This window comes from Orcinus orca, chromosome 5, assembly GCF_937001465.1.
Source record: "Orcinus orca chromosome 5, mOrcOrc1.1, whole genome shotgun sequence".
In the NCBI taxonomy this organism is placed as follows: domain Eukaryota; kingdom Metazoa; phylum Chordata; class Mammalia; order Artiodactyla; family Delphinidae; genus Orcinus; species Orcinus orca.
In genome coordinates this window covers 93424248-93447360 of record NC_064563.1, presented here as the reverse complement: position 1 = coordinate 93447360, position 23113 = coordinate 93424248, and the positions used below count along the sequence as shown (strand labels likewise).

The 23113-nt window shown below is 39.1% G+C and overlaps 1 protein-coding gene across 2 annotated transcripts in view; it reads right to left on the bottom strand.

Annotated features, from left to right (window-relative positions):
- The window catches only part of MORC1 (MORC family CW-type zinc finger 1), a 352246-nt gene that overhangs the window by 64307 nt on the left and 264826 nt on the right, over positions 1 to 23113 (bottom strand). For both annotated transcript variants that reach the window (XM_033432194.2, XM_033432196.2), the window contains 3 exons: positions 19278 to 19406; positions 15652 to 15757; positions 10434 to 10572 (listed from right to left, as the gene is read on the bottom strand). In XM_033432194.2, the coding sequence (XP_033288085.1) occupies positions 10434 to 10572; positions 15652 to 15757; positions 19278 to 19406 (374 nt within the window). The remainder of the gene's footprint in view (positions 1 to 10433; positions 10573 to 15651; positions 15758 to 19277; positions 19407 to 23113) is intronic.

Here is a 23113-nt window from a genome sequence, read left to right as displayed (position 1 = left end):
TGGGCAACTAATACGCATAGGCTCTAAAATTGGATGTGTCTTCATAAATATCTAGTCTAATCCCCTTTTACTGAGCTGGAGGGGGAGGGGTATACTAGGATCAAGGACTAGTGACATCAGACAGACCTGAGCTCACTCAGCTTATAAACAGCAGAGCCAGGACCTGAAGTTAGGTATCCTGACAGCAGGCCAGTGTACTGTCCGCCATATTCTGCTTCCACAGCCTCCTTCTTCAAGGAGCCCCTAAGCATCCCTCCCTCTGCACAGCTTTCCAAAATGATCACTGCCCTCCAACTCTGCCTAATATAGTCAGAGCTCCTCAAAAAATAAAAAAATCTGATTACCATTGGTTATTAATTACCCAATTTCTCCCACACTGAAGAGCTATCAATCCAAACTGAAAGCAGGAGAGCAGAGTAGTTCAAACAGCTTTGAACTAAGAATTAATCTCATTTTTAATTTTTTTTTGGCCATGCTGTGTGGCATGTGGGATCTTAGTTCTCCGACCAGGAATTGAACCTGTGCCCCATGCCGTGGAAGCACGGAGTCTCAACCACTGGACCTCCAGGGAAGGCCTTTAATCTCATATTTTTGATCTAGCTCTGTTCCTACCTTGTTTCTGTGACCTCAGCCAGAGAGGCAACATGGTCTAGTAATAGAATGAGGGGTCTGGAGCTTGACTGTGTCAGCTGAAATCACAGTTCTGCAGATTCCTAACCCCACACTTGGCAAGTTACTTCTCTGTGCCTCGGTTTCCTCGTGGATAAAACAGGACTCATAACAATCACAGGATGGTCATAAGGATTAAATGAGTCAGTATATTTAAAGCACGTCATACTTCCCTGATGACGCAGTGGTTAAGAATCCACCTGCCAATGCAGGGAACACGGGTTCGAGTCCTGGTCCGGGAAGATCCCACATGCCGCGGAGCAACTAAGCCCGTGCACCACAACTACTGAGCCTGTGCTCTAGGGCCTGAGCTACTGAGCTCATGTGCCACAACTACTGAAGCCCGCACACCTAGAGCCCATGCTCCACAACAAGAGAAGCCACTGCAATGAGAAGCCCGCGCACCGCAACGAAGAGTAGCCCCTGCTCGCTGCAACCAGAGAAAGCCCGCGTGCAGCAACAAAGACCCAACACAGCCAAAAATAAATAAATAACTTTAAACAAATAAATAAAGCACCTCTAAGGGTGGCACATTGTAAGTGCTCTTATCATTTAATCCTTCCATTCACCCTTCTCATTTAAGTTTCCACATGTATGTAATATGTACAGTTAGAGTAATTATTCAGGGTAGTTTTAGAATTCACCAAAATATACATAATTATGGAAATCTTAGGGAAGAAACTGGAGAGGAGAAGGGAATTGGACATACGAAAACTATGCAATTATCTTTTACTACAAAAACCCTGTGGTGATCAAATGGTATAGTATATGCAGAACCACGTGGCAGATAAATCATGAAGCAAATGAAGTGTGAGCTTCAGGACCCCTCCCTTACACAGGGCCCTGTGTCTCACTTCGTGTTTATAATTTTGCACCTTCTTTTTAGAAGGGGATCCCCCAAAACGTATAAACCTCAGACTCCAAAAAACTAGATCTGCCCTTGTTCAGAAGTATTTTAAATAATACTTAGTTATTTTCAAATGCCAGGTATTACTACTAGTGGTCTTGGCTAGAAGACCTTCTTGAGGATTCTCAGAGTAGAGGAAGGATGATTCTAGACCACTGCAAAGCAAAAGTCATGGACAAACATCAGTTATTTCTCTTGGATTGGATTAGAACCCCCCAGTGTGTCAAGAGACCCCATGCCCTTTGCTAGAAGGCTGGGCCCAACCAAGCAAGACTGACTGGAGGAGTGGGAGGTTAAAGCATATACTGATAAAGGACAAGGTGGAAAATGTAACTCAAGTGAGATTAAGTTTAAATTCTGCTTAAGCCTACAGGAGTTAGGACAGAAGAAGGATACAGATTCAGATCAAGAATATGATCAGGAAGAAAAAAAAAAGAATATGATCAGGAGACAAAGACTTAACAAGGTTAAATTGAGGGGCACAAGCTATGGGGTTTGAGTTCAAAATCAGAAAAATCATGAGGTACATTTCCTTAAACTGAATTCAAAATGTAAAGTTGGGTCCTGAGTAAGAAGTGAGATTAGGTCTAAGAGATGAGAAACAGTATTCAAGCTCAGAGGTACAGGCTCAGACACACAGGGTTCCTTCAGAGGGAACCAGAGAGTAGCCTGCTCTGGAAGGAAGCCAAATACCTGAACCTCACTGAGAAGAGTCAGGAAACAGGCCCTGAGGTGCATCTGGGATACGAGGCAGCCTCTGACTGTCCTGATTAGTACGTGCACTCATCAAAAACTGGTTGTGGATAGAGTTCAGGTGCTTATGGGCACTGATCAAATAGGTGTATTTGCAGTGAAACCCAAATTAGTATTCACTGCAGTGAAAATCATTCAGGCAACACACCTAAACCTCTCCTTCTCTCTGCATCTCTGCAGATGTGACTAAGAATGGCTGATTGACATGCAGAGAGGGACGTAATGCGGCAAGACTGCCAGCCACTGTCAAAGCTACTTCTGTCCTTCTCAGAGGAAGGATGAGCTCCCTCTGGAGTTCCTACTGTCCCTCAGCAACAACGTTTGGTCACTTATGTGAAACCCAGGAGCAGACAACAATGGATGGCATTCCTTGGTCCCAACCTCCAGGACAAAACAGGGTGACTTATGAAGCCAGGAGCTGGGACTGTCATAGACTCCCCACACCACACTGTTCCCTGAAGCCAGGCTGTTCTGATGCACCTATCACAGGTACTATCCTGGTCTGTTTAGTAAATTACAGTGCTGTTCTGTCAGGTAGTGTGACATCAGCTCCTCAAGAAAACGATGAATAAGAAAATAATTTGACGGACCATTTTCTCATACCATATACAAAAATGAACTCAAAATGGGTTAAAGACTCAAATGTAAGACCTGAGACCATAAAACTCCTAGAAGGGGCTTCCCTGGTGGCACAGTGGTTGAGAGTCCGCCTGCCGATGCAGGGGACACGGGTTTGTGCCCCGGTCCGGGAAGATCCCACATGCTGCGGAGCGGCTAGACCCATGAGCCATGGCCACTGAGCCTGCGCATCCGGAGCCTGTGCTCCGCAACGGGAGAGGCCACAACAGTGAGAGGCCCGTATACCGCGAAAAAAAAAACTCCTAGAAGAAAACATATGCAGTAAACTTTTTGACATCAGGCTTAGCAATATTTTTTTGGATCTGTCTCCTCAGACAGGGCAACAAAAGGAAAAATAAACAACTGGGACTACATCAAACTAAAAAGCTTTTGCACAGCACAGGAAACCATCAACAAAAGGAAAGGCAACCTACTGAATGGGAGAAGATATTTGCAAATCTGACAAGGGGTTGATATCCAAAATATATAAAGAACTTACATAACCTCAGTATCAAAGAAACCCCAAACAACCCAATTAAAAATGGGCAGGGAACCTAAACAGACATTTTCCCAAAGAAGACATAGAGATGGCTGATCAACACATGAAAAGATGCTCAACATCACTAATCATCAGGGAAATGCAAACCAAAACCACAATGAGATTAGATGACACCTCACACCTGTCAGAATGGCTATCATCAAAAAGACAAAAAATAACAAGTGTTGGTGAGGATGTGGAGAAAGGGGAACCCCTGTGCACCACTGGCAGAAATGTCTTGGTGCAGTCACTATGGAAAACAGTATGGATGTTCCTCAGAAAACTAAAAACAGAACTATCATACGATCCAGCAATTCCATTTCTGGATATTTATCCGAAGAAAACAAAAACACTAATTCAAAAAGTATATGTATCCCTATGTTCACTGCAGCACTATTTACAATAGCCAAGACATGGAAACAACTTAAATGCCCGTGGACAGATGAATGGATAAAGAAGATGTAGCATATATATATATATATACAATGGACTACTAGTCCACCATAAAAATAGAATGAACTCTTGCCATCTGTGACAACACGGCTATATCTAGAGGGTATTATGCTAAGTGAAATAAGTCAAACAGAGAAAGACAAATACCACATGATCTCACTTATATGTGGAGCATAAAAAAAAAAAGTGGACAAAGCAAAACAGAAACAGATTCATAGACACAAACTGGTGGCTGCCAGAGGGGAAGGGGATGAGGAAATGGGCAAAACAGGTGAAACTGATTAAGAGATACAAAATTCCAGTTATAAAATAAATAAGTCAAGAGGATGTAGCGTACAGCATAAGGGATACAGTCAATAATATTGTAATAACCCTTTGTGGTAGCAGATGGTAGCTAAACATTGTGGTGATCATTTTGTCACATAAAAAATATTGAATCACTATGTTATACACCTGAAACTACTATAACACTGTATGACAATTATAATTCAATAAAAAAAAGAAAAGAATTTGGACAAGTAAATCAAGCTAAGGAGTTGAACAGCTGCAGTCCAACGTCTACTGTGCCCAACAATGAGCCAGATGTGATGGTGAGAGGTACATGAGAAGATGAACACATGATACCTGCTCTCAAGGAACTTCCACATTAGTTCCTCATGAGCAATAACATCTCGTCTGCTATGCTGTGAACACAGGGCCCACCAGGGTGAGTATATCATGCATTATCCTTTTTGGAAAGGCAATGCATCACCATAGAAAAATGGGATCTTTGCAGCAAGAGTAATAAAGTAAAACATTTCAATTACAGGGAGTATATTAGCCTCTTGTTAGACAAGGGTCTTTAGGTGTCATAAATTTTAGATCATGGCAGTTTATGTAAGGAGGCTGAAAATTACTCAACAAATAAATATATTTTCTAAGGCATCTGTCTCCATAGTTATACAGATTTGAAATCTCAGCATCCTACACAATAATGACACATTAAAACGATTAAATTCTAAATGGGAAAATGCATCCACATTATTCATTATAAAGTTGTGCTCAGATATGTCATTTCAATTTGAAAAACACAGCTACAAGTTCAGCAAGCCTTCTTTGCTCCACATTTACCGCTAAAACAGCCAATGTGGGAATTGCCAGACTATACGGTTTCAGTTTGTGTGTCCACATGAGCACCGCAAACGAACAGAATGCTATTGCTGGAGTTCCTTTCCAACAGGCATGGAATTTTACAAAGGCTATTCATTTGACGCAAAAACTATGAATGTGACAAATGAAATCCAAATATAGTCTCTATACTCCCACTCAAATGCAACACTTTATTTTGACCAAGTGTAAGAACATTATGGTCTCCAAGAATATATGCAGAAGATTTTAAGTCTAACCTACATAACTTCAACCAATCCAATGAAAAATATTTACTATCTTTCTACCTATTTGTGAAGAATCCTTTTACCTATTTGTGAAGGAACAAATCAAATTGTTCCTTCAATCCTTCACTCGTTGTTTGGTGAACACCTACTCTGTAAAATGGCCAGGCCTAGGTGTTGTTGGAAACGCAATGAATAAGAATGGTCTCTTCTTTCAAAAACCTTATAGTCGAATATAGGAGACCGATCAGGTACACAACTAACTATAATACCAGGTAGAAAGTGAAACATGCTCTTGAGAAAGACAAACATCAAGGGCAAAGGGGACTGGAAGGAAGGAGATATTTTTACAGGTAGGGAAATGAGAGAAAACTTCATACAGCAATGACATTAGTTTGGGATCTTGAAGGACTAGGGAAGGGGCAGAGGTCATTTCAGAAAAAATGGCAGGAACGAAGGCACTCAGCAGCGTGGAAGTGGAGAAAGCAGATAAGGAACATGGGGCAGCTCAGTGGGAGAATGATGCAGAAGGGAAGAAACTCAGGCCAAAAAAGGAGTAGTGTCAGATTAGAGAGAGCCTGAACTATGGCTCCAGATGAGAAATAAACATTAATCAGAAAAGATTAACCCAGAAAGACCTAGAGAATATATAAGCAATACAGCACATTTGCACAAACATATTGATTATATAAATATACTACCCATTAACTATACTTATGTACAAATGGGTAAATATAGAGCAGGCTTCATTCAGGGAATCAAGTTATCATCTGCCTTATAATGATTTGAAGACATTAAGTGGATTTGAAGTGATACCAAAAATCCCTGAATGAAATGGACCTAAAACTATATTCCGTGTGTTTGATTATGACATAGTTGTCCTGTCGTACAATAGAAGGTAGAAGAGACTGTAAATTGTGAGTTAAAACTGAGAAAGGGGAAAAATTGAGGACTGGAAGGTCCTCAAATGCAGAGGACTTGACTCTGTAACTCTACCTTATGGTTTTAAAATTATTGTCTAGGCTTACTGAAAAACAGAATAACAATTATCTAGATGATAGGCCAATTAGTAGCTAAACAATCACGAGAGATGATGAAAATGAAAATGCTTCATTGCTTGGCCAGCAGGTGGCACTTGTCACTCAATATAGAAGGATGAGGGGAAACATGGAGTTAGGAATTCATCTATTCAGAAAGGAGAAAAAGAATGGGCTGTTCCAGAAGCACAATTTATAAAGAGCCCTTGGCTTACTGACACTGCTTATCAATTACATCTTGGATTTGAGCCCTCCTATTAGGTTTACTGAACTTACACATTTCCCTTAACAAATATGATTTGCATTTTATCAGTTTGTTACCTTTGTCAATGTTCTCATATCCTTTTTGTCTGTATTTATCATATGATACTGTGAGCAGATTGGTGCTAGAATTAGGCAAAAAGGAAACAAAGTCCAACTTCACCATTTAAAGATGTTTGGCTGATTCAAGTTATTGAACTTCTCTGAAATTCACTCCCCTTCTGATGCTATAATTGATATAATTAGCTGTAATGTTGTGGGGATTAAATATGATAGCATCTGTGGAAATGACAGCTTTGGGCCTAGCTATTTCATTTTCTCCTAGAGGACAAGATCTAATCATTGAGGTACCTCTTCTACCAGAAAAGTTTTCTGAATCACTGTGAATTTTCTGTAACTAGGGCACCCTGTGGGTAGGACACCTAAAATTTAGACTTTCGTCACTCTACATACCAGTAGGGTGTATGAGGGGTGGAAAAGAGGCTGTAGCTGCTGATTTCTGATACTAAAGGTCTTTGATTTACCAAGTCAACATTTCATTTTCCAGATCAGGATGCCTTCTGCCACTAAAGCTGAAATGCAAGACAGTAAGAAACAGGGTGGGCAGATATAGGTCATTTTTATATTTGCTCCCCAGATTTAATCAATGGATAAGTGAGCATTGGCAGTGGGAGGCAGGAAGAGAGAACAGGAGGTGGGCAAACCATAATTTCATGGCATGCAGCTCATTATTTCCTGATATTGAGAGACTGGGTACCATTAATAGACAGTGGAATCATGGTAATATACTAGCCATTACTTGATTTTCCAGTGGTGCCTGCCCTACACCTGAATCACATCTGCCCTGAACGTGAATGGCACCAACGCCCTGTTTGTATAGCTTTCCCACCCTTCCTATGTCATAGTCTAACAGCACTTCTTCTAAAAAGCAGTCAGGAAGAAAGTAAATTCTCACTGAACATTGGATGATTTTGAGTCTTTTTTTCTGGCATCAGGCAGCTATCACCTAATTAGTTTTTGAATACTTTCATGATTTATTTTTGTGAAAGGGGAACTGAGGTCACCTTTCAGAGGTCCTCTATTCAGTAATTACCATATTTTATAATGAGTTACACAGTTTTTAAAAGACAAATATGTCACACAAATGCTGACTTTATTTTTAAAAATACATAAGTTTAGCATGTAATTTAAAAGATTGGTTCTATGAAGGAACAAGCCCGTGCTCATCTCCAAGTCTACATTTATAATGTTCTTCTCACGTATAATGCCCTGTACTTTCCCTTTATTTACCCTAAATAGACTTCAAGATACAAGTTAAGTGCCACTTCCTCTATGAAGCTTTTTTGAATGAAGCTGCCCTCACTATCTCCTTGTAATAAACTTCTAATTTAGTTTCCACTATGATCAGACAAGTAGTAAACTAGTACTGTCTTACAGTAGTGGCTATCTTTTAAATAGCTGTCAGACTTGGTCCTCAAAGGGACTGTATATTATCTGAGGGCATATTTTATTTCGTGATTCAACAACTATCTGTTGAGTACGTACTACATGCCAGGCAGTGTTTTTGGTAATACAGACAATGAACAAAACCAAAACCAGCCTTGCAGTCACAGGGCTTACATTCTGGTGTTAGAGTCACTCTATTCCCCACCATGCTTAGCATGGGACAGACCCAAGGGCAAGTATGTGTTCAATAACCACATCAAAATCAACTGGTTGCCCGTGGTTAGGTGACCCCTAGCCAAACTTTTCCTTGACTACCACAAAAACAGGGTGAGTGAAGGGCCCCGCATGCTGGAAGTGTGTTAGAGATACAAGGATTGGGACTTCCCTGGTAGTCCAGTGGTTAAGAAACCACACTTCCACTGCAGGTGGCACGAGTTTGATCCCTGGTCGGGAAACTAAGATTCCACATGCCGAACGATGCGGCCAAAAAAATTAAAAAGAAAAGAAGAAAAAAGATGTGAGGATTATTTTCACAAAACGGGGTAGGGGAGGATGGTGAAGAGTCTTAACGTCCTTTCAACTGGTAGGAGTATGTTTCTATTTAAGTCCTGCCAAAACTTCTTTGTTTATATCTAAAGCAGACTGAATCTATAAACCTGGCTCAAATTTTTTATGAAAAAATCAACTACCAAGAAAGAAAGAATAAGTAGAACAGATGGCCCAAATCTGTTACTCCATCAGCCTCTACCAAAATCTCTACCTCAATGATGAATAAAACATCCAATCCCAAACAAAGAAAAAGTAGTTAAGACTTAGTGATTGGCACTATCACTATCCAAGGGTCAGCTCTGACCTCTGTAAGAAAAGAAATATCCAGAGACTACAATAAAGATAAAATCAATTCAGGATGTTTCGAATGCCTTCACAAAGCTACAAGAAGTGGTAAGCAAAATAAGAAACAAAACAAATTAAGATATTTCACACTGAAAAGATTTGACTTCACCTAATTGTTTATAAAAATAACCACAGGGCTTCCCTGGTGGCGCAGTGGTTGAGAGTCCACCTGCCGAGGCAGGGGACACGGGTTCGTGCCCCGGTCCGGGAAGATCCCACATGCCGCGGGGCGGCTGGGCCCGTGAGCCACGGCCGCTGAGCCTGCGCGCCCGGAGCCTGTGCTCCCATGGCCGCTGAGCCTGTGCGTCCGGAGCCTGTGTGGAGAGGCCACAACAGCGAGAGGCCCGGGTACCGCAAAAAAACAAAATAAAATAAATAACCACAGGTGGTGATATTTTTACATCTGACCTGTTCTCAAAACCACAACCAGATGCTCTAAGAATTGTAAAAAGTTGAGCCACTTTTAGGGATTGAAGAATGCTTAGGAGAATATGTTTCTAAATAACTCTCAGTTATCTTCCCAAAAGAAACCCTGAGACTCCAGACTAAAAAGGGAGGGTCAGGTTTTGTTGTCTGTGATCACAGGTGCTGGCTGACCTGCATGGCAGATCCCCAGCAACGTGGGAGTGGTAAGAAGATGAAGCTGGGGTAGAAAAGAAAGTTCATCTTCTAAGAACCCAGGAATACATGTAATAATCAGGTGGTAAGCCTGGATGTCTTAACTCCCACCCAGGAAGGCAGTTTTCTACTCAAATAAGCATCTTATTTCCTGACACCTACACAGGAGTCAACATATTTGGACATATGCTGCGGACCTCCTCAATTCCTATTTGAGGAGCTCGACAGGCTACACAATTAAAAAATGCTGAAGTTGGGTGCTAAATTTATAAACAAGAGATGTAATTAATTTATTAAGAGATTAAAACAATAATTCTGCATGCCACTTTCACTTGCAACTGTCATGGTTACCTACATTTACTGATAGTAATATTTTATTTATTGAATTTTCTTAATAATTAAATACGACTTTAAGTTGCTGTATTAATAGTCTAATATTTTAAAAGAACAACTCTTTACCTCAAAAACCCAGGGAAGAAGCCCAAAGAAATAAAAAGAGCCTAATCTTTGGAGTCATACAGACCAGTGTCCCAAACTTGACCCTGGGCCCTTTGACACGCTGGTTGACTTCTACATCCTAGAGTGGAAATATATTCCCCTGTTCCTCACATGCACTGTTGTGGAGATGGACTTGGATATCACGTACAAAATGTAGTATTATTTGAAGCAGTTCTCTTCCTTTCTGGACCCTTGGAGTACTTGTGATCAACTCTAGAACTTAGATCCAAAATTAAAAGGGAGTGACAAAAAAAGATGAAAAAAAGAGGCTACGTATTTTACTTGGGTAAACCACATCAGTCAATTTGCACACACAAAATCAACAGCTCAAGACTCTGGGTAGATTTTGGAAAGAATAACTAACGGCTCACCTGTCGATGAGGTTCTTCCAGTCGATTCTGATACCTCTGGACTGACTCTTGAAGTTGCTTGTCTTTCTCATTTTTTGATGGTGATACTGTGCTTGTAGTGCCCAGGGGGATGGAAGGTAGTCGTTGTGTCTGATGACAACTTTTCACAATCAACAAGTACAAGAGATAACATCAGGAGGAAATATAAAACTATTTACTGTCTGTAAAAGATTATTTACTTCTACCAGGAGTGACTCTCTGGCTTATATCCAAAACTCAAATGCAGCATTACTCAAATAGAGCATTATATTGAGAATTTAGGTAATACATGACCTTAAATCTCCAATTTGCTTGAAAAAGAACTTACTGGAAAATGTGGAGGGTAGTATATATTTATGAGAATGGGAGAATATTCATTATTTACTAATGCTTCACTTATCCTGCGTTATCATGAAATGAGGCCTTTTGCAAAAATGTTTTTTAGATAATTGAAGCTTACCTTATTATTACCAAGCATTTTTTTTCTTCCAAAAAAATTTGGGATTGAAATCTATATGTCTCTGTAAAATACACCAAATAATTCTGCTTCTGAAACACAGAGATCCTTCGTTTGATGACTCAGAATCACTGTGAAGACCAGCAACTACTGCGATGGGAGGCGGTACTCAGGGATCACCTTGGGGGTTACGGAGCCACGTAGTGGAGCCCTTCATCAAGCTGCCCGGTGACCTGATGCAGCACCCTAGCACCCTCCTCTCCCTGCTGCTGTCAGTGCACCTGATGCTGGTGGGCACTCTGCTTCCCAGCCTTACTGATGTGCTGTCTCCATCCACTAGTAGGTTAATACATGTATTATTGTACATAGTCAAGTAGAATTGTGTTTAAATTGCGATAAAAAGGCTGTGCGTGAGGGCGTCCATCTTTTTTTTTTTTTTTTTTTCTTTTTTTTGGCCCTTCCGCGCCCTGCTCTGAGGGCGTCCATCTTTACGGTTACAAAAAATACTAATGATTTTTGAGACATATGGTTGGAGAGGTTTGAGGCCTTTTTTTTTTTTTCCTACTTCTGGTTTCATGGCTATGTTTTGGGGAGCTGAGCTAGCCAAATTGTTGAAAAATTGAGATATCATCTTATTCACTTTGGTATGGAGGCTTGGCAGAGACAAGAAGTTCCATTCCCACTGGACATGGCCTCAGTTCAGGGCATGGCTGGGGACATGGTGGGGGGGTGGGAGGGGGGAACAAATTGCTGAGGTCTATTCTTAGAGCCTGCTTTACACAAGAATGATTTTTCATCATTGGTAGGTACCCAAAAGAGGGGGAAGTTCATGTTCTAAACTAAATGGGTATTAAGCTAGGAAAGGGAGGAGGAGGTTGAAAATAGAGAAAAGGACTTCTCCCACCTGAAACAGTGTAGGAAAAGCAAAGCATATCATACCCACTATATTTCTCTATTTTTCAAGGCTGTAGCATATACTTTTCTTGCTCCCACCAGCAGAGAAGAGTGAGGACTACAATCAAATTCAAATACTACTGTGAAAAAACACTTAATTTCACCCACATATGGTATTTGTTTTTAGTGTTATTCTCAAAGGAAGGTGGTAGGTAAACAAACCAGGGGACACCTACCTATATATATATAACCACCTGCAGTGTTCATTTGAAGACATCTGTGGGGTGGTGCCTACACAGGTTTCTATTTCATTTGAGAAAAGAACCTTGTGGCAGCATTAAGTTTTTATTTAGAAAAGAAAAACCTCAGATATTTTATTAAAATGCAATTCATCCAATTGTCCTCAAAGATTTTTAGAAACAAATTAAATTTTAATATGAAATACAAGCCACAGATATTTTTTAACATCCTTTTCAAAATTCAGACTTTTGGGTTTAGTCAAATGATAGGCATCATTTTTACCCTGCTGGTGAACCCTATTTTCAATACAGAGAAACGTATAGAATGAATGTAATGGAAGCACACTGATGTTTACTTCTTGGGTACTGTGACAAAAATGTGTAGCCTCCCTCTGTGCTTAAGGTGGAAAACAAAAAGGGGCTTCGGTGGTCTGAAAAAGAATGGCTCCTTTTTACCCTGCCTGGGTCACCAACTCTAAATACTACCATTTGTAAAATGGTGTGTTTTGTCACAATAAAGTATTTGTCTGGAATTAGGCTTCCCGAGCTAAGGATCCTTTCGGAGAGTCCATGATATAGTAAGGCAGAAGGAGTACAGGTTTTGCATCAAACTGCTTGGCTTCAAGTTTCAGGTTTAGGGTGGAATCCTGGACAGGTCACTGGACCTCCCTTAGTCTCACTGTTTTCCCCTCTGAGAAACAGAGAAAGCTCACGTGATTACTGTAAAGAGGAAATGACATAATGTGTAATTGCTATGTAAGAGAGAGCTATTATTATGTTTCCTGCCCCAGTTCTGGTTACACGGACATTGTTCACTCAAATGCTATTCAGTGGCATTAACCCTGAGGACAATTGGCAATTAACTGCTGACAATAAACCGTATTTTCTGTAAATACAGACGATGCCACTTTTCGCCCCATTACTCTGTCCTTCCGCTCATCAAATGTTGCCTAATAAATAACTATATTTCACCTCTCATCACTTTAACACACTTATTTTATGTGATTCTATCCAAATCCAATAGCACATATGTATCAGGGTTTTGCTATTTCATGGCTTAGTCTCAAATTATGCACGGTCCATCCAAACATACTGAATCAGAGGACTGAGTGAGGTCATCAGATCAACTCCTCTTCCCTTGGGAATCTTCATCTGCATCGCTGTTAACGATCTCCCATAAAGAAGTGTCAGCTCTCAAGAAACTGCCCAGGCTTCCCTGGTGGCACAATGGTTGAGAGTCCGCCTGCCGATGCAGGGGACACGGGTTCGTGCCCCGGTCCGGGAAGATCCCACATGCTGCGGAGCAGCTGGGCCCGTGAGCCATGGCCGCTGAGCCTGCACGTCTGGAGCCTGTGCTCCACAACGGGAGAGGCCACAACAGTGAGAGGCCCGCATATCGCAAAAAAAAAAAAATAGTAAAAAAAAAAGAAACTGCCCTTATAATCAGGAGTTTTTCTCTACAGCTCCCATTTCTAAATCTCTTGCTATCACTTTAAGCATATTTTTTGTCCTAATCTTTTCAGTGGAAATGAAATACAGATGGTCAAAATTATGTCAGTATATTTAAAGAATCAAGGACTTAAGAAATTTTAAATATAAGAAGATTTTTTGCATTTCAGGCTTTTAAGGTCCATCAGTTTTCTGCCAACATGGCAAATTTATCTTGCCTGTCATCACAAGTGGCAGTGTTTTGATGTGTAAAAGAGAATTAATACAGTTCTGAAACTAATTTTATAACGTTCTGTGATGGCACCATCACTTTTCAAGGAGACGAGGGGGCAACCATGCCAATTCAAGGACAATAGTAAGTTTGAGAAAAGGGAAGCTACAGAGGACACATTCCCAGTTCTGTGGGTCCGAGAAGGCCTAAGACTGGGGTGAGAAGTAATGGGTATATGGTTAGAATGTGGGGAGGAATCTAAATTCTCATGGCTTGTTACCAAGGGGCCCTCTGTGACCAGGGACTTAGATTGTCCTTACAAGGGGCTCAGTTGGACCTAGAAAACATGCAGAAGGTCCTATTATTACACTCCATCCTAGGTGATGGGAAGATGATTTAAAGACAGGTTATATCATTTGTCCAAGGCTTCAGAGGCTAATGAAGCCAGGAGTCAAACCCAGGCAGTCTGGACCCAGAGTCTAAACTCTAAACACTATCCTACACTGTATGAAAGTTCTGAGCTCACAGAAAGTGATCAATATTATTAACTTTTTTTTTTTTTGACAGTTGCGGGCTTGGACCAATTTTACTTACATTTCCTAGCATAAGGCTTTCCACGCAGAAATTTAAAAATCAAAACCAAAACAACAACAAAAAAACTTCTCTTAAACAACACTTGGGTGAAAATCATGACAATGACAATGAAAACACTACCTATTCTTAATATTGAAACTGAGCCACCACTGTGTTCCTATCTGGGAGATATTTAAATTACAAGTTAGGACTAGAATCAGGTTGGGAGTTAGAAGACCTGGGCCAGTGGCTTCATGAACAGGCTTCTCACCCCCACATTTTGGGCTTCAATTTCCATTTCTCTAAAATGAAGAAGTGAGACTATATCACTGTTTTATAATCATGCTCCCTGGAGCTCTAAGCTTTTTAGAGAGAGTAGGGACAGAAATGAGAAGTGGATACCTCTGGCCTCCAGATTCTCAACCTCCAATTAAATCAGGACAGTTCTGTTTTTATCTATTTTATATACTTGAGGTCAGAGACAAATTTTATTTGGGGGAGGAAAAAAAAAAAGGTTCTGCTGCAAACCAAGAAAGGGAGACTAAAAAACCCCTCGGGCCATGTGAAATCTAAGAGCCCCTGTCACCTCTGACATTTTTTGTTAATCTCTAAATATGATTAACCTGGAGACTCCAGGTGGAAGGGGTTTTAGTAGCAGTTTCTAAATGTTTTCTTCTTTCTAATTTTTATTCAGTTGCTCTTTATTTTTTATTCAGGGCTGGATAAAAATAAACAAGAGTTATTACCCTAATGTCTGTATTAGCAATATTGATCCACTTATCCAGGTCAAAGTACTTAGAATAAACTCCATGGAAAACCGATGCCTCACTTAAGGGTGCCTTTGTTAAAGGGGAGTATTAACTCTTTTGCCCACAAGGAAAAGAAGTAAGTCAAAAAGGGCTTGTAATAACATTGATATTCATCAATATTTAATTGGGTTTTTTTTCCTGTTTTAGTCTGAACTTCTTCCTCCAAAAGCACAAAGCAATGAAATCAATATATGACTTAAACAGGAAAAGCACATAGTCTAACAGTTTAGTGCCTCTAGAGACACCCTCTAGATAAGACTCCTGCAGGATAAGATTGTACATTGCGTGTAAATGAACTGGAAGGCAGAACTCTTAAACACCAGGGTATGTCTCCCGCCAGTGGAAGCACAGAGCTGCACACCAAATGCTGACAAAAAGTTACACCCAGGACTCTCTTAACTTGATGGAAAAGAATACTAACGAAATATCCTTCCAGAGGTGGCAAGGAGCTAGAAAAAGAAGAAATGACAGCTACTAAGCTAAAAATTATCTATGTATCCAGTTTCACACATATATATTTTAGTAATTAAAAATGAATAAAGAATTTTAGAAAACTATCAAAAACTACCTGTTTTCCAAGAGGTTAGCGTTATTAGCACAAATCCAGATGTCATAAATTTCTTTTTCCTGATAATTAGTAGAGGGAGGCAAGACTCTCCATTTAAGGCAAAGATCTAAAATAATCAAAACAAAACCATGTACATACAAGAAAGACCACAATGAGAAGTGAATCTAACATAGTAAGATGTCAGGTTGCATATACCGAAAGTATGAGGTATTTCAATCCAAACACAAGTGAATCCTTGATCATATACCATTATATTTGATGGCACAAATAGTTCGGGATTCTATGAGCTACCCTAGGACACCATCAATAAATTATTATTGTTGCTGCTGTTATTATTATTATCGCCATTATTGCTTAAGTTCTTTCCAGTTGGTTTCTACTAGTTTCAGCCAGAAGAATCTTAATAGGTCCCTCTGCACCTCTTCTCAAACCATATGAAGACTTCCAGTGACCTGACTCTCCCATTTTTTCTGACCTATTATCTACCTGCCAACAATACCACTGTTCATCTCCAACCACATGACTAACATAACAAGGAAAATCAAGCTCTCTCTACCATTTACACATAGTTCCTTGCTCTGCATTTTTTTTTTTTTTACATCTCTTATCCTACTCTCCAGTCTACAGTCTTAACTTCTTTATCTCTTTCTCCCTTTCAGTCCCTCCTGGTTTTTAGGACTAAGGCACTCTACGCTCCCCAGGCTATTCCTCACTTTAATCCTCAGTTCCCTCCAGACCCACTGTTAATGGCTCTTGGGTAAATACTTCCCTCTGCTCATATAAGATGGAGGCAGTTTGCACAGTGGTTAAGAATCTGAATAGCCCAGAAAATTAAAGTTATGGCAAACTCACTCATTTTTGTAATTCCCACAACCAATATCTACATCTCACTGCATCTGGCAACACAACAGCAAGCACCAGTTTTTAATAGAGTAGCCCTCACATTAAATAAAACCATCACAGACTATATTGTACAGTTATGTTGTTAATTTTCCTTTGAAATGTAAAATATTTTAAGCTTTTTTTTTTTGGTCAAAAGTGGTAACATCTTAACATACAAATACAAACCTTTTTGTAGTTGTAAGATTTAGCTTATAAATCGTTCAAATTGAAGTGAAAGATTACCAGGTCATTGTTAATGACTTAGTCTATTAAGAATATGTGTATTTTTGTAAAGGAAAAGCACTTGTAGATATTTAATCAGTACTATATGTCTGTTTTGAAGAAATAAAATGCTGCTTAGAGATTCTCTTTAAATATTTTTTATTTTTGTGCTCAAATGTATTTTCTGTTGATCTATGGAACGTTCTGTACAAAGCTGTATGGTTGTACTGTTGGGCTAGACACTTGTGTTTTTTAAAATCTGTACTTAGCCAAATGTATCTGACCATATTAAAATATAGTATCTTTGTTATTAAAAATTTGATTGCAAAAAAGAAAAAAAGAATCTGAATAGCTCCACAATGACTACCTCTATAACTCAGAAAAATTACTGCGCTATGTTTCAGCATCATCATCTGTAAAAAGAGATTAATATTACTACTTACCTAAAAGAGTTCCTGAGGATTATACGATATAAAAACAATGATAAAAGCCAACACTGCTAGGTATTATCTGTGATGGTTACTTTTATGTGTCAATTTGATGGGGCCAAGGGGTGTCTGGATATGTGGTCAAACATTATTGTGAGTGTATCTGTGAGGATGTTTTGGATGAGATTAACATTTGAGCTGGTAGAATGAGTAAAGCACACTGTCTTCCCTAATATGGGTGGGCCTCAACAAATCAGTTGAAGGCCTGAATAGAGGGGAAAAAAAAAAAAGCTGACACTCTTGAAAGTAAGAAGAAACCTCTGACTGTCTTGAACTGAGACATCAGTTTTTTCCTGCCTTCAGACTAGAACTAAAACATCGGCTCTTCCTGGGTATTGAGCCTGTCAACATTTAGACTGGAACTACATCATCAGGTCTTCTGGTTCTCAGGCCTTAAGACTCAAACTGGAATTAAACCAATGGCTCTTCTAGGTCTTCAGCTTGCTGACTACAGATCTTGGGAGTTGTCAGCCTCCTTAATCATGTGAGCCAGTTTCCTATAATTAATATCTATCTAACTATCCATCCATCCGTCCATAAATCTATCTATCCTATTGGTTCCCTTTCTCTGGAGAACCCTAATACACTATCCCAAGCACTTAGTAAACTTTACATGTGTGAATTAATTGTATTTTCACAAAACTTCAGGATGTAACTACAAATACTAACCTCATTTTATAAATAAGAAAACTGAGGCTTAGAGAAGTTAAGGAATTTACCCAGTTTCACACAGTTCTCAGGTACTGGAGATTGGATTCTGACAGTACCTTGTACATATCAAAAACACTGTCATTTTTAGCCAGTAATATTATCATCCAATAGGCTGTTGCATATAGTCATCAATTTCCTCACTTATACCTTCTAAGCATCTGTCTGTCATTTGTGGTCCTCTTAAATCTCACTGCCATGCCTTTATTCAGACATTTACAGTTTCTCACCTGGATCCTGGATTATGCCAGTAGTCTCATCAGAGGTCTCACCCAACCTCTGCTCTAGCCCTCCTCCAAATCATCCTGCACTAAGCTGCCAGAGCAACCTTACTACAAGTGACATCTAACCAGTCAGGTCCTCTTTGGACCACCCCAGGCTCAAGGCTGGGGAGGTGTTCCCTTGGCCCTGTGTAAATAGCTACAGGGTGATATTTTGTTTGCTTGACCACCTTCCCCACTGAATGGCCGATTCCCTGCAGACAGTAGAGACACATAATAAGTGTTCAATGCTTCAATGATATCACTCTCCTTCTGAAAAACTTCTGGTGCCTCTCCATTGCTTATTAAAGTAAAAACTCCTTATCCTGGCATTCAAGGCCATTTAACATGTTTACTCAACCTAACAGTTTTGTCTTTTGTTATTTATTCATCATTCTTTCAGTCAGTAGTCAATTACTGAGTACCTAGTCTTATTTAACATAGTGTTAAGTATTAAAAATAGAAAAATGACTGTTTCTATTATCCACCACAAAAATATTAGCTGAAGTATACACCTGATATTAACACAGATTTCCAGCTACGTCTCTGCCCTTCAAAAGTCTACTTTAAACACCATGGCAAAGCTACCTCTGTCATGAAGCCTTGCTTTAATCTCCTCCTCTCCCCTTTCTTTGAACCCTCAAACAACTTTGGGCCTCTTTTACACTATTTTCACCTCTATTACAATTATTTTCATACTCATCTTAACCTTTCTCCTAGACCCTAATCTCCTTGGAAGCGAAAACCCTGTCTTACCCACCTTTGTCTTCCTCATGCCCTATTTTTTTTTTTTTTTTTTTTTTTTTTTGCGGTACGCGGGCCTCTCACTGCTGGGGCCCCTCCCGTCGCGGAGCGCAGACTCAGCGGCCATGGCTCACGGGCCCAGCCGCTCCGCGGCATGTGGGATCTTCCCGGACCGGGGCACGAATCTGTGTCCCCTGCATTGGCAGGCGGACTCCCAACCACTGCGCCACCAGGGAAGCCCATGCCCTATTTTTTAACACAACAACTTGCATATTAGGCTCTCACTAAAAGTTTGCTAATTGGAATGAAATTTAACACTCACCACACTGAATAATGAATGGGATGGCCATGGCCTGTCTTCTTTGATATTGAATAGAATCTGAAGATTTCTCCATGTCCTTATTATTCAGGTATCCAAGTTCATTCCAAAACAATGTTAGATTTCTATTACCTAAAAAAAAAGAAAGAAAAAAGCAGGCAAAGAATAATGAAAGAAAATAAAATCAGTAAGATAAAGATGATAAGCAAAGGGAAATTTGGATATAAACACATGTATATACAATACGATCTCGAACATGTAAAAACTAATACATATACAAAAATAAGTGATTAAAATATTTGACACTGGTTTCCTCTGAGTATGGGTGAAATTTGTCTTCTGCTTTACACTTTCTTACATTTTTCCAAACTATATGTAATAAATATGCAACATCTTTATAATAAAACTGAACACAACTGCAGTTATAAAAATAATACGCACTTTTATTGTTGCAATAAAATACATTGACACTTAAAACTTTTTTCTTAAATACTCCTAGGAGAGACTGCACTGATTCAACTTAAAAGCCACCCTTAAGACTATTGATACAAATATTTATCATACTGTCTCACAGTCAGAGTTTCTATTTTATCTCTGGTTCCCTTCTCTTCCAGTCTCTATTGTTTATGCCCTACCCTTGCCCTAGATTCTAAACTTCCTCCTTGCTTAGAACAGTACTTGTCATGGAGGCCCATTCAGGAGTCCTCCTTAAGAGGCTGTATTCTTATCTGTTGATCCAGCAATTGCACTGCTAGGAATCTTCCCTACAAACATACAACACAATGGCCGTATATATCATAGCACTGTTTGAATAGAAAACAAAAAAACAAAAAAAACCCCTGGAAACAAGGTAAAAGTCCAGAATAGGGAACTGATAAATCCCATTTTCAAACAAGGGAACATTAGATAAACTTTAAAACACGGAGTTAGAGCTAAATATATTATTGCATCAAGATATCCAAGACAGAGTTTTAATAATAATTTTTTTAAAAGATGTAAAACAGCAAACCTAGTATAATCAGCTTTTGTAATGTAAAAACAGAGCATATACGTATAAAATTTTGAAGGGCACACTTTTCTTTTCCTAAAAGGACACAAAAGAAAGTTTTAATAGTGGATACCATTGGAGAAAGGACAGAGGTAGAGAGGAAGGCAGGGGAAGGTACTTTCACTTTTCTTTTTTTACTTTCTGAACACTTTGAGTATTTTTACATGTGCATGTATTACTTTAAAAATACTTTTTTGAAAAAAGCACCCACATTTACCGTTCTGTCCAATATGGTAACCAACTGGCCACATGTGGCTACTGAGCATTGAAATGTGGCAGATGCAGAACATTTCATCAATGTACAAAGTTCAAAGAGTAATATTCTAAAATATATACCTTGGAAATAAAATATACGAAATAGGGCCAGCCTTACATCAACCTTAACAACTGACTGTGTAATCCAGGCAAAATACCAATAAACGTCTTTACACCTTCCTATACCTTTTAAAATTTAGGTTCAGAATGCTATGTGCCTTTAAGACCAGCAGGGAAGGAACTCAGTGTTCAAAAGGGGCTTTGCAATTGAGCTGGGCTGACAGCTACCCTCACAAATTCCCTGGTCTCCTACCTTGTTTCTTCACAAAATCCCTACCAGCTCTTGCCTCAAACTTCCCTTTGGATTCTGCTTCTTGGGCTTTTCTCAACTCAGACTTTCGGTTTTCTGCTCTTGGCTCAGTACTTGGTATTGGCCCAGCCCAGACTCCACTTTTTCGCTGCACACCAGGTCCTGAAACACTCTTTAGTGTCTGGAGAGGGCTCGTGAGACCTTGTTCTCTGATTTCCACATGAACTACTCAGTTCTTATTATGTCAAGGCAGGAAGTGCTCTAGATTAAAGTCAGGTGACTTTGAGTGCTGTCTACCACAGATTTATTGTGTAATTGCGGGAAAGCCGTAAATTTTCTTATCCATAAAGTGAGTGTTAACAATAACTTGCCTTACATGGTTATCACTAAGAATAAATATGAAGGTGCATTAAAAACAGTAGTGCTGTGCAGAAATTTAAGTTACTGCTGTTCTGTATTTGTTCTCTCTCTAAATGTTACTTCCCCAAGAAGACCTCACCTTTGCAAACAAGGAACTGTGCTTTAACACTATGCATGCCCTCAACTCAGAGCTCAGCAACCTGCACCTAATAAGCCCTCAAAAAATCTTGCTGCCATTCTTGATAAAATAGCTCATTAATGTTTTGTTTGGATAAAATGGAAGCGAAATAGCATCTCTCCCTGAAAATATTGACTAATCACAGTTAACACAACCCAGCAAACTTATAAAACGAACATCAACTGTGAATCCCAAAATAAACATTTTAAGAGCGATAAAACTACTAGCATGTTAGAAACACAGACACATGCCTCTCAAGGGTGGGGTGATACCTGCTCTGTGGTCACACCACTCTTACAATGCTTACACGTTACATTTCAGTTCACTTTATGTCTATTTTCCCTCTAGAAAGTGAAATCCTTGAAGACAATGGCTATATTTAGGATCTTGCTTTCAGTAGCTGACACTCAGAGCTTAATGTTTACTTATAAGACTAAATAATACTAAAGAATTACTGGCTATCAAAGATATAAATGAGAACACTCAGTAGCCCAACATCTAATGACCAGGACTGATAGAAGATATTATACTATTCAAAGTAGATATCAGGACAAAGGAAATAAATAACCAGAGATATTCAATCTGGGAATCAGAAATTGCTTTTCCTAACTGCCAATGGAACTTTTTTTTTCCTTCAGATAGCAGCTACTCCAATATGCACAATTTATAATATGTTATTAAAACAAATTTCCATGGAGTGGACCCTGAAGACTAGGTAGATGCTTCAGCAAGTGGATAAGTAAGTTGGCCAGACCAGAGAAACGGCAGTAGGAGGAAACATATCACACCAGTGTCTGTTTTCTTTCATGTGTTACTCAGTCTCTAGAGATTTATACAACTAACCTGAGAAAAAAATTCCTCCCATACAAGGGAACCCCCAAAAGTCTATCAGTGGATTTTTCAGCAGAAACCTTATAGATCAGGCAAGAGTGGGATAATATAATCAAAGTGCTGAAAGAAAAAAATAACCTGCCAACCATGAATACATTACCTGTATTGAAGCTATCCTTCAGAAATGAGGGAGAAATAAAGAATTTCCCAAACAAACAAAAGCTGAGGGAGTTCATTACTAGACCTGCCTTACAAGAAATGCTAAAGGGAGTTCTTCAAGCTGAAATGAAAGGAAACTAATTAGTAACTTAAAAATGTTAAAATATAAAACTCACTGGTAAGGGTAAGTATATAGTCAAATTCAGAATACTCTAATTCTATAATGATGGTATATAAATCACTTAACTCTAGTATAAAGGTTAAAAGACAAAGTATTAAAACCATAGCTACAATATTTATTAATGAATACACAATATTAAAATATGTAAATTGTGAAATAAAGAACATAAAATGCTTGTGGGGGGAGGGAGTAAAACAGTTGAGTTTTATATGTGATAGAAGTTAAGTTGTTGTAAACTTAAAATTGACTGTTATAACTATAACATGTTTTATGTATGCCTCATAACCACAAAGCAAAAACCTATAGCAGATGTACAAAAGATAAAGAGAAAGGATTCAAAGTATAATACTACAGAAAATTATCATATCACAAAGGAAGAGACCAAGAGAGGAAGAAAGAAACAAAGGAACTACAGAATAGCCAGAAAACAATTAATAAGATGGCAATAGTAAATCCTTATCTATCAATAATTACTTCAAATATAAGTGGATTAAATTCTCCAATCAAAAGATGTAAA